This window comes from Tupaia chinensis, unplaced genomic scaffold (assembly GCF_000334495.1).
Source record: "Tupaia chinensis unplaced genomic scaffold, TupChi_1.0 Scaffold144899_1, whole genome shotgun sequence".
NCBI classification, from domain to species: domain Eukaryota; kingdom Metazoa; phylum Chordata; class Mammalia; order Scandentia; family Tupaiidae; genus Tupaia; species Tupaia belangeri.
The window spans coordinates 4,010,489-4,021,777 of record NW_006204759.1 but is presented as its reverse complement, the minus strand read 5'-3'; the positions used below and the strand labels follow the sequence as shown (position 1 = coordinate 4,021,777).

The 11,289-nt window shown below is 53.4% G+C and overlaps 1 protein-coding gene across 4 annotated transcripts in view; it reads left to right on the top strand.

Annotated features, from left to right (window-relative positions):
* Positions 1 to 11,289, top strand: part of ITGAE (integrin subunit alpha E) — an 84,527-nt gene that overhangs the window by 20,119 nt on the left and 53,119 nt on the right. For all 4 annotated transcript variants that reach the window (XM_027767887.1, XM_027767889.1, XM_027767888.1 and 1 more), the window contains exons 2-5: positions 5 to 125; positions 8,370 to 8,461; positions 10,466 to 10,533; positions 10,894 to 11,011. In XM_027767887.1, the coding sequence (XP_027623688.1) occupies positions 5 to 125; positions 8,370 to 8,461; positions 10,466 to 10,533; positions 10,894 to 11,011 (399 nt within the window). The remainder of the gene's footprint in view (positions 1 to 4; positions 126 to 8,369; positions 8,462 to 10,465; positions 10,534 to 10,893; positions 11,012 to 11,289) is intronic.

Here is an 11,289-nt window from a genome sequence, read left to right as displayed (position 1 = left end):
ACAGGCCCGGTCTCCCTGGTGGCCTTCAATGTGGATGTGACCCAGCCTTGGGTCACACCTGACGGAGGCACTCCTTTCGTGCTCAGCTCCCTTCTGCACCAAGACCCCAGCACCAACCAGACCTGGTGAGTGGGCCCCAGCAGGCAGGAGGGCTGAGGACTTGGGGGGCCTCTGGGCGCCTGAGATGTGGGAATGTTTTCTTTTTTCTTTTTTTTTGAAGAGGTTTTCACTATAGGGCGCGTGCGCTTGCCAGACAGAGAGAGACAGAGAGACAGAAAGCGAGAAATCACCCCCCGGGGGGCTGGTCACAGAGCAAACCCTTCTCCTCCATTCTCCTCTCGGGATCTTGGGCATGCACGCACACGCGCCCGGCGTGAGTTTAAGCCACTGGGTCCGGGACACAAACCATGATCGACTACGTGGGAGTCCAGCGACATAGCCATTACGCTAACTGCTGGTCCCAGATGGCACAATGGTTTTTGAGATTCACCCATCTCGTCATATCAGTTGCTCACTCCTATTGCCGAGTGGTACTCCGCTGTATGAATATACCACAGTTAATTTATCCATTCTTCTGTCCACTTAAAAGGTAAACCGACTCAGTGTGTAAGGGAAAAGGAGTTAATTTGGGCCAGGGATGAGGATCCTGCCTGAGTACCACAATATCCAGGTTGTGGGCAGAGAAGGCCCTAGCACCCACTCTCACAGTCTGGGGAGAACCTCCTTTCTCTGTCAGAAGGGCGTGCAGGGGTGAGAAGGGAGAAGGAAGGACTTACACTTTTTTTAAAAAAAATAATCATTTATTTATTTAAGTCAATTTATTATTATTATTATTAAATTTGACCAGAGAGAGAGAGAGAGAGAAAGGGAAAGCGAGGTTGGCCATGTGAGAATCCAGTATCCCAACCACTACACCACCTGCCAGTCCCCTTACAAACTATTTTAAAATAAAGTTTATTAAGGCTCTTTTGTTCCTCACAAAAAATAACATGTGCTCAGTATAGAAAATTTAGGAACAAAAGTACAGAAAAAAACGGAAAATGTGAGGCACAAGAGGGTAGTGGTGACGAGGCGGGCTGTGGTTCCGGTAGTCACGGCCGGGTCACAGCCTCGCACGGCCTGTGCTGTGTGCCCTCGGCAGGTGCTCAGCTCTGAGCCTCCGTTCTCACTCTGCAATGGGGAGGGGCAGTGGCCTGCCCTGCCTACCTCTCAGGCAGTTGCAAACCCCATTTGGGATAATGCATATAAAGGACTTAGCACAGCTTCTGCCCAAATCAAAGCTTAATAAACGTTACCTTAAATTTTAAAAATATCATCTGGATTTAAGCCAAAATAAAAGAAAGAAAGAAAAGTAAAGCCCGTCAGCCTCGTGCTGGGAAGGATGTGGTGAAAGGCGCGGGGGGAGGGTAGCTGGCCCACCACCATGGGCTGCAGTTCGGCTCCATCTGGTAAACCTGAGGATGCATGTGCCCTTTGATTCAGCAGTTCCACTTCCAGATACCGACTGTCGGGACGCGCTCAGCCACCTGTAAAATTGTCTGAATGTCTGCTCTAGCGTTGCATAGGGCAGTGAAAGACTGGCAATATTACGAAAATGGGAAAAAGAAGATGTGGCTCACGTGATGCAATCCTTGCTTGGCGTTTGACGGAAAACACACACACACACACAAAACCTCCCACATGCCTGAGGCCCCAGGAGTGCACTGCCCGGTGAGAGCAGAGAAGTCTGGGGCGTGTTAGGTGTGCACAGGAAGCCCGGGCCAGCTCATTCATTCAGCAAGTGTTTATGGGGCATCTACTCACTGCAGGCTTAGGGGATAGGATGGAGAGGGAGACACGGGCAGTGTCCCCATGGAGCTCCTGGCTCATGAGGGAAACAGATAAGTCAATGACAAGAGCGATGGCAGCTCTGGTGGGGGACTCCTAGGGCCCTGGGAACAAACAAGTCGGTGTTTTCTTCAGCATCTCCACATGCCCTTGAGAGTCGAGCAGGACTTAGCATGACAGGGTCCGGGAAAGGGAAGTCCAGGCCGAGAGCACAGCTCTGTCAAGACCTTGGGAACTGCACTGAGCGAGGTTAAGGAACTGAGAAGATGGCGTGCCTACAGCTGACAGCAATGAAGAAGACCCAAGCCCTGTAGGTCTAGAGAAGCCAGAAGGGCCTGGCGTCGGGAGGGGTGGTGAGAAGGTTGCTGGGAAGTCTTTGGCTGCAGGAAGGTGAATGAATGGTCAGTGTTCGTCGTGTTTTGTTTTAGTGACATTTTATTGGCATAAGCACACAGAAAAGCGTGCATGTCCTGAGCGCGCTGCTCCAGGAATGAGCACAGTGTGAGCCACCTCTGCCCGCAGCATCCAGGGAAGGGGGCATGGGCAGCCTCCCAGAAGCCCCTCCACGGCCCTGCTCCCTTCCGGACACAGCCCCTGCCGGGGGGAACCGCCATCTGACTTTCACCTCCTTAGTTTTGCTCGTTTTTTTCTTTTCTAACGTAGTGTAAATGAGGCCTGCCGTATGCGCTGTTTTGTCAGGCCCCTCTCGCTCAACACACGGCCTCCGAGTGTCATCCGTGGCACACATCATCCGCGTGCAAGGCTCCTTCTCACTGCTAGAGTTTTCCACGTGGGGACAGTCCTGATGACATCTGGGCAGTTTCCTTGGGCTACGATGAAGACCGCTGGTTCTTTTTATGTCTGGAAGCTCTTATTTTTATTGGGCATGTGTCCGGGAGTGGAATTGCTGGGTCCCAGTCATGGGGTGGTTCAATATTCAGTTTTTGAACTGTTTGTGGCGTGAGCAGGTTTCAGTTCAGTTCTCTGGGTCCGTTCCCATCCAGTTCCTTCTCACCGGTACCTCAGGGCGACCCTCCCCGGCTCCAGGCTCCCCAGAAGCCGAGGTGGATAAGAGGAGCTAGAAGCCCCTGGGGCAGAAGACCCGTAGCCTGCTGAGGGGTGGGAGGGCGCCCAGCTGGGTGAGAGAAAGCCTCCCCCAACACCTGCTGACGCAGAGTGGGCTCACGGTTTGAACATGCTGGGGAAGAGGATGTGGTGGGAGGCATTTCTGGGTTTCTGCCACCATGATAGAACCTGAGGCCTGCCACGCGGGGCAGGAAATGTGCTGGCCGCCCCGGGCCGGGCGTACAGAGAGGAATGAGGAATGGGCTGGGCTCCCCGTGTGTGCAAGGCGATGTGTCCCTCTCACCCCCACCCCCACTGTTTAGCTTTATGGTTTGGGGCTGCTGCAGGGTATGGGCGGGGCCCGCTGCAGGGCAGGTAGGCCTCCCCTCTGGAGGTTTGGGAATAGATTCTGAGAACAGGGACCAGTTAGAGGGGGAGAAGCAGGGAGTGGGCGAGGGATGCTAGGGCTGTACCTGGCTCAGGGTGGAATGGGGCCGCTGGGGCTGTCAGTTGGTGGCCAGTCCTCGGTCTCAGCTGTCAGCCAGTGGTTAGTTGTTTATCAGTCACTCAGTCAACCCTGGAAACCATCAGTCATGGGGGAAGAAGAGGGAGCAGAGGCAACTGAGGGCGGGCCAGGCCACAGACTTACACCAGTGTGATGTGAATGTCAGTCCGGGGCATCTGCAGTGCACAGCTGTGCGGGCGGTCTCCTGGGAACCACAACCTCGGTGGGAACTAAGGCTGGCACGGGAGTGGGGACCCGATAGTCAGGGCTACCCAGAGCGCCTGGAGGGAGTCAAGTGGCACCTTTCTGTGCAAAGGCTTCCTGAGGAGCTGGTGTTGAGGATGATCGTTCTGCAGAGAGGAACAGCTAGGCAGAGGCCTGAGAGGACAGAGAGCCGAGGCTTTCCAGGCCTACCCCCTACCCCAGCATGTGCTCTGGGTAGAGCCCAGCTCTGAGCCCACCCTTTGTGGGGGAGCAGGGAATCAGGTGCTGGGCCCAGGGCTGAGTCTCAGTCTAGGAGGGGCAGAGTTGCTGAGGAGATGACCTAGTTTGGGGGCTCGGCTGCAGAGCCCACGCAGAGGAGCAGGGCTGGGCCACACTTGGCCCTCTACTGCTCAGCCTTGCCCCAACTTCGTGCCCTCAGCTGTTTTCCTGTCTGTCGTGCGAGAGTCACTCGACAAATGTTTCCCGAGGCCCTGCTCTGTGCCAGGCACTGTTCCAGGCTCTGGGACTAACATGGTGAACAAGATAGACAAGACCCTTGGGAAACTTCCTGTCTAGTGGGGGCCACCAATAATTAGCTGGTAAACAAGAAAACAAGATACTATCAGATCAGTGACAAGTTCCTAGAAGGAAATAAAACAGGGTGATGCGAAGCAGAGTAACTGGGTTGTGAGGCGGGGCTGGCTAGAGAAAGCATCTATGAGGAGGTGACAGTTAGGCAGAGCCGAGGGATGGGAATAAGCCAACCTTGGAAACAGTGGGAGGTGAGGGTTCCAGGCAGTGAGAACAGCAAGAGGAACGGCCTGAGGCAGGAAAGTGCTGGGAGCTGCTCAGGAATGGAGGCCAGGCCACTGTGGGACTGGAACATAGAGGGGTGTGTGTGTGTGTGTGTGTGTGTGTGTGTGCACGTGCGTGCGAGGCAGAGAAGGGCTAGACCCCTTTAGGAAGAGATTGGCACACTTTTTCTAAGTTCGTGGAAGGCTGCTGAAGCTAGGGAGTGGTCTGGTATAAATCACAAGAGTAAATTCTAAACAACCCAGACCAGCTCCACAGGGCCAGTCCCACGGTGCCGCAGTCAAGCACTGCGCACAGGGTGCTGGATCCCACGTGGCTGACCGCAGTTTGAATCCTGGCCCTGGCAGCTTGAAAACCATGCTGGGCCTGTGCGTGTGCCAGGAGCCTGACGGGGTGGAGAAATGGAGGGAAAAGGATTGGGGTGTGAGAGGGCCTGTTGGGTGTCTCTCTCTCTCTCTCTCTCTGTCTGTCTCTCTCTCTCTCATGCATGCACATGGACCTACTTGCAAAAACAAATGAACACAAAATCCCAGAAAATAATAAGAGGCGATTTCAAAGACCAGGCAAGAAGGCCAGGGTGGCTGAAGGGAAAAATGGAAAGAGATCCTGGGGCGGGGTGGTGGTAGGGAAAAATGGAAAGAGATCCTGTCTAGATAGAATCTGGGGAAAGAACCAGCAGCGTCGACTGACAGACTGGGCATAGGGGATGAGTAAAAAGACAAAGGAAGGACGCACCCCAGGTCCCAGGTTCTCCGACTTAGTGGCTGGCAGGGCAGTGCATGGCTGCAGGGCCGACGAGCGGGAGCGGGCTTGGGCGGCCACAACCACAAGGTCGGTGCAGACATTGTGAGCTCGAGGTGCCTATTAGACACGGACAGTTGTTTTTTGCATTAGTTTCCTATTGCCGCTGTCACAAGTTACCACAAATTTAGAGGCTGACCACAGCACAAATGTATTTATTCAGTTACTTGTCATAGGGTGCGTGTGCTCGTTGGAAAGAGACAGCGACAGTGAGAGGGAAAGTGAGAAATCACCCCGGAGCGGGGGTGGCCATGCCACAATTTTGTCTCCTCCATTTTCCTCCTCCCGGGATTTCGGGCACATGTGCACACGTGCCTGTCGGGATTTTTAAGCTGTCGGGTCCAGGACTCAAACCGCGGTTGGCCATGTGGGAATCCAGCACCGTAACCACCACACTACCTGCAGGCCCCCACGACACAAAATTATTGTCTTATGTTTCTGAAGGATGATGTCTGCGATGTGTCCTTCTGGGCCAAAATCCAGGTGTTTCTTCTGGTAGTTCTAGGGGGGAATCCATAGCCTTGCCTTTTTCAGCTTCTGGAGGTCACCTGCATCCCTGTTCCATCTTCCGGTCTTTCTCTGAGCCCGGGGTGGGGGCAGGCGGGTTGCAGTAGTAAAGCAACTAGACCCACAGGGGAAGGTCTGTGTCCTGGGACCTCTGAGCACTCCAGGCACCCACACAGGCCCTGATTGAGGGCCGGCTGAGACGGGAATTGGCGGGGGTGGACTGGTGTGAAGACCCCGTTGGAGGTGCTTCTCTCTTTCGTGATAGGGATAAATGAATGAACTTAAACAAAAAACCAAAAGAACAAAAACCAAAAAACAAAAAAACTCACGCAGCCTTTTAGCTGGAACCGCCACCTTCCAGTAATTCACCAAAATGACAAACGCAAAGGGCAAGAGGAGAGGCACCCGATATATCCTCCCTAGGCCTTTTAGGAAACACGGAGTGGTTCCTTTGGCAACGTAAGTACGATTCTATAAGAAAGGTGATACTGTAACATCAAGGGAGTGGCTACTGTTCAAAAATGTTACCACGGCAGAACTGGACCGGTCTACAATGTCACCCAGCATGCTGTTGGCATTGTTGTGAACAAACAAGTTAAGGGCAAGATTCTTGCCAAGAGAATTAATGTGCGTATTGAGCATCTTAAGCATTCTAAGAGCAGAGATAGCTTCCTAAATCGTGTGAAGGAAAATGACCAGAAAAAGAAGGAAGCCAAAGAGAAAGGGACCTGGGTTCAGCTGAAGCGCCAGCCTGCTCCACCCAGAGAAGCCACTGTGTGAGGACCAAAGGCCAGGAGCCTGAGCTTCTGGGACCTGTACCTATGAATTCATGGCTTGATGGTGTTGAAAATAAACTAATCTATGGTCTGTAAAAATGTTTTCCTTAATTGAGTTGAGTTGTGTTCCCTCCCCAAAGATAAATTGGGCTCTAATTCATTTGGTGATTTCTTTATTCAAATTTAGTATTTTTTTTTTTCCTGAAAGATGTTAGGTAGCTTATTATGCAACAAATAAAACTCAGTTAGGGAAAAAAAAAAAAAAAAAAAGAAAAACCTTATGCTAAGGGCACAGGACTCCCCCATAGCTGACAGTAGTTCAAGTCCCAGACGTGGTGGTTTGCTTTCTCACTTTCCCTCTCTCTCTCCTACCCTCGCTCTGTCCCTCTCTGGTCAAATGAAAATAAATAAATAAATGAATAAAGTTAAATAAAATAATTCTTTAAACAACAAAAACAAAATAAAACCTCATGCTTTGAAAAAAAAAAATCAGTCTGTATCTCTGCATCTCCTGTCTCTCAGGAGAAGCACTGAGCTCACCCAGATAATCTCCCAACTGCAAAATCCTTAATCGCATCCACAGTAAAAGACAACGCGGTCCCGAGGTCCGGGGGACTAGGACATGGACACCTCTGGGGGATCATGACTCTGCTTACTGCATCCCTGACAGGTGGAGGGATGCGGCGGCCACAGGTGTCAAGGTGGTAATGTCAGCATTGGCAGGTGTGTGAAGCCACGGGGCTGGAAGGGACCACTCAAGAGGGCGTGCTAGCCAAGAAGGCACAGCCCAAGCTCTGGGACTCTGGTGACAGGTAGAGGTCAGACAGGAGCCAAGGAGGGAGTCTGAGAAGGAGGGGGGGGGGGGGGGGGGGGTCAAGGGAAAAGTGCTGCGAGGTTGAGGAAGATGAGGACAGAAAAGGGTCACTGGATTCGGCTGTAGCAGAGGATGGGGGCACACTGGTAGACGCTTTATCTTTATTTTGTAAACCATGCAGACATGTGAACATTTTTCAGAATTTAAAAAAATATGTAGTGCTAGGAGGTGAGGAAGTAGAGACAGCACCTCATGCCTGTCCCACCCCATCTGCCCCTCAACCCACTGTAGCCACATCACGACCTTTAGAAAGCGTGAACTCGTCACGTGTCTTCCCCTCCTACAGGCCGGCACGGCCTCCCACTGCTCTCAGCAGAAGGCCCTCTCCGAGCCTGTCCCGTCCCCTCTGCACCCGCTCACAGCCCCAGGATGGGGAGCTCACTCTGTCATGGGGCAGGCAGCCCCGTCCTCCATGGACAGCACAGATACGAGAGTGTTCAGGCAGACGCGGGACTCCCTGCTGGCTCCCCGGTCTGGGCGTGGGAAGAGGACAAGAAGGTGCAGTGAGAATTGTACCTTCTAAAGTTTCCTTAGTCAGGCCGAGGTGTCCACCCCTGAGCCCATAGAAGGGGGCCACAGAGCCAAGCAGGGGAGGACCCCGAGTGGTCACCACCCAGCCAGCACTGGCCCCCACAGAATCGGCTCTGTTACTGGTGGCTTCCTGACTACTCCACCCCCACCCCCACAAGAGCAGTCTATTTAACGCAAGTCCCACCCCTCCCTCTGTCTGGTGGGTGGCAGGCAGATAGGGGTTGCATTTAACCATTTCTTGCCTGGAACTGGACAGAAGTAGAAGTAGAGCAAGTGTCCTTCCCGCAGCGCAGAGTCTGCAGGACCGAGCAGGGACCGGCCTGCCTTTCCCAGGTCTGGGCCTTCTCCACAGCCTGCTGGACGAGGAGCCTGACAGCCTCAGGGTCTGGAATCGGAAGACCGCCCAGGCAGGCAGGGAGAAGGGACCATCAGTTGGACCAGCTTTGCTCTTTCCCCTCCCACGCAGGCTCCTGGTCACCAACTCGAGGACCGACAGGACATCGAGGCCCCTGCACCGATGTTCGCTCATCCAAGATGAAATCCTGTGCCAGCCAGTAGGTAAGTCAGCCCTGACTCCAAAGAATGCTCCCCAGGACCTCCCTTCTGGGCGTTCCACTCATCCCAACCCAAACCATTCCAACTCCAGCCGGCTACTCCAGTCCCTCCGCCCCACAGCAAGCCTTCCACACCAGCACTCAGTCTGCACGGAGCCATCGCTAAGCCTCAGCTCCTTTCCTGCAGCCCTAACAGCAAAGTGATGCCTACTCCTTACTGAGCGCTCACCATGTGCCCGGCACTCTGCTGCGTGCAGCATTCACTTTGTCTTTTAAATTTTGCTATAGGGTGCATGTGCTCACCAGAGAGAAGGAGAAAGCGAGAAAGCACCCCTCAGGGGGCTGGCCATGCCACGATCCCTCCTCCACTCTCCTCTCGGGATTTTGAGCACACATGTACACGTGCTTGGCATGTTTCTCAAGCCACCCAGTCCAGGATTCGAATGCACAGTTGGCCGTGTGGGATCTAGCCGTCCCACTGCATTCATCTTTTACCCTCACACCCATGCTTTATAGGAGAGAAAGCTCTAGTTCAAAGAAGCTAAGTCCTTGGGTTGCTAATATGGCGAAGGTCACTTGTCTAGTGCTGCTGCAAACCCTACAGATGCACGTCCAACCCTGGCTGATTCCAAGCACTAACCTGTCCCAACACAACTCGTCACTCCTCAGTGGAATTCAGCCCCACCTGTCCCAGTCTAAGTGCGGCCCTCCTAGTGTCTAATGTGGGGCCTGACAGCATTAGGCACACAGGAAGTGCTATTTGAATAAGTGAATGAACAGATGAATCTGATTCATTCATTAACCAACCTACCCAGCCCAACGCAAGTCACATGCACTGACAACCGCTTGGCTGTGTAAGTAGAATCCTTGACTCTGTGAGAGGCGCTGAGTTGAACAGACTCCATCTTCTCCCAGACGTGTGTGTAGGTGAGCAGTGGGGCTCGGTGAATCTGTGACTGAATGTTAGCCAGTGGCCTGAGGCCCACAGTGGGAGGAAGAGGGAGCCAGTTCTGCTACTGGGGCTGTGAGGCAGAAAGATTTCCCAGGGGGCCCAGCCTGGCCGGTGCTGTTGGTATTGCACTGATCTGCAGTGCTGGAAGCCACACGGCCAACTGTGGGTTCAGACCCCCAGCTGTTAGACCTGAAATGCACATGTGCATGTGCTCGTGTTCAAGATGCTCACGAGCTACAGGGCTGGGGAAGGGGACTGGGATGATGAGGCCCTGCCATAGGTGCTTCTATATCCCGGTGTGCATGCATGTACTCTGTCATGAGGAAAATAAACTTAAAAAAGAGGAAGATTCCCCAGGGGTGGGTCTTTGAGGCTCATCGGTCCACATGGCCGTCATCTTGCACACTTAGCATCTTGCACACTTCTCTGGTGCTGTACACACGGCCAGGTAGTACTCCTCTGCCCACCTGTCCCACCAGACCAGGAGCCCCTCGAGGAAAAGCACCAAGCCTCGGGACCAGCAGATGGTGTAATAGTTGTGTCACTGGACTCCCATGTAGTTGACTGTGATTCGAGTCCTAGACCCAGTGACTTACAACTCATGCTGGGCACATGTGCACGCATGCCCAAAATCCTGAGAGGAGAATGGAGAAGGGATTGTGGCGTGGCTATCCCCCACAGGGAGTGATTTCTTGCTTTTTGTTTCTCCAGCAAGCACATGTGCCCTACAGCAAAAATCTCAAAAGACAAAACAAAACAAACAAAAAAAACCCACCAAGCCTCAGTCATTTCTGGACGCCTGGCCTGGCACCATTGGTCACAAGGCTGACACAGAGCAGGCCTCCAGGGGAATCTGTGGAATGAGTCGGGAAATGAGCCCCAGAGATAGGCCCTTCACCATGTGTCTAGGCCTGTCCTTGAAGGCCCAAAGCTCCAGTTTTCAGAGGTTTCTCTGAGTAGTCAACAGTTCCTCATGGGGTCCTGACCAAGGTGGCCCTGTGCCCTCTGACCTTGACTCCAGAGTTCCTCCCTCCTTACCTGGTTTAACTGTTTCAGAGCATGTCCCCATCCCAAAGGGCAGGCACCGGGGAGTGACGGTTGTTCGGAACCACCACGGTGTTTTGGTAAGTGTGCACGATGGGCGTGGGGGGAGATACAGGGCCTCAAGGAGGCTGGTGCTACCTCCGGTGACTGACCCTGGTGTTGATACCAACCCTGATTGACAAGTTATTTCCAGAGCTGAGCCCAGCGGTTCCCGTGGTGGCAACCCCAGGGTTGACCCGGGTATTCCACATGACCCAGAACACCCACCCAGGCACTGACCTCAGCCTTGACCCCAACACTGACTCCTACCCCTTTTTGTTCTTGTGAGTTGTTCTTGTGTTCCTTGCCTAGTTGAGCCACTGAGTTCTGTGATAGGGTGACTGTGGCTAGAGGACATGGCGGTGACCCAGCCTTCCTCCTCCTTCCCTCCTTCTCTGCAGATATGCATTCAGGAGCTAGTCCGGCGGTCCCATAACCTTAGCTCGGAATTCACAGGCAACTGCACCCTGTTGGCCCCTGACCTCCGTCCCCAAGCCCAGGCCTACTTCTCTAACCTTGGTAAGGAATGGACACTCACTAGCCTTGGACAACTCTCAGGAGATCCCTTTGGGTCTCCAAGAAGAAGTTGCAGCCTATGGCAGATGCAAAGTAACACAGAGGCCCAGAGGGGACAAGGCCAGCTGGAGGCCCCATGTGAAAGGAATCGGGGCAGCACTAAATGCGAGCTTGCGTGCCGTGAGTGAAATGGAGGCGTTCTGACTCTGAGCTCTTCCGTGTGTGTGTGTTTTTTTTTTTTTTTTTTTGAGGGTTTTTTACTGTAGGGCGCGGGGGCTCTC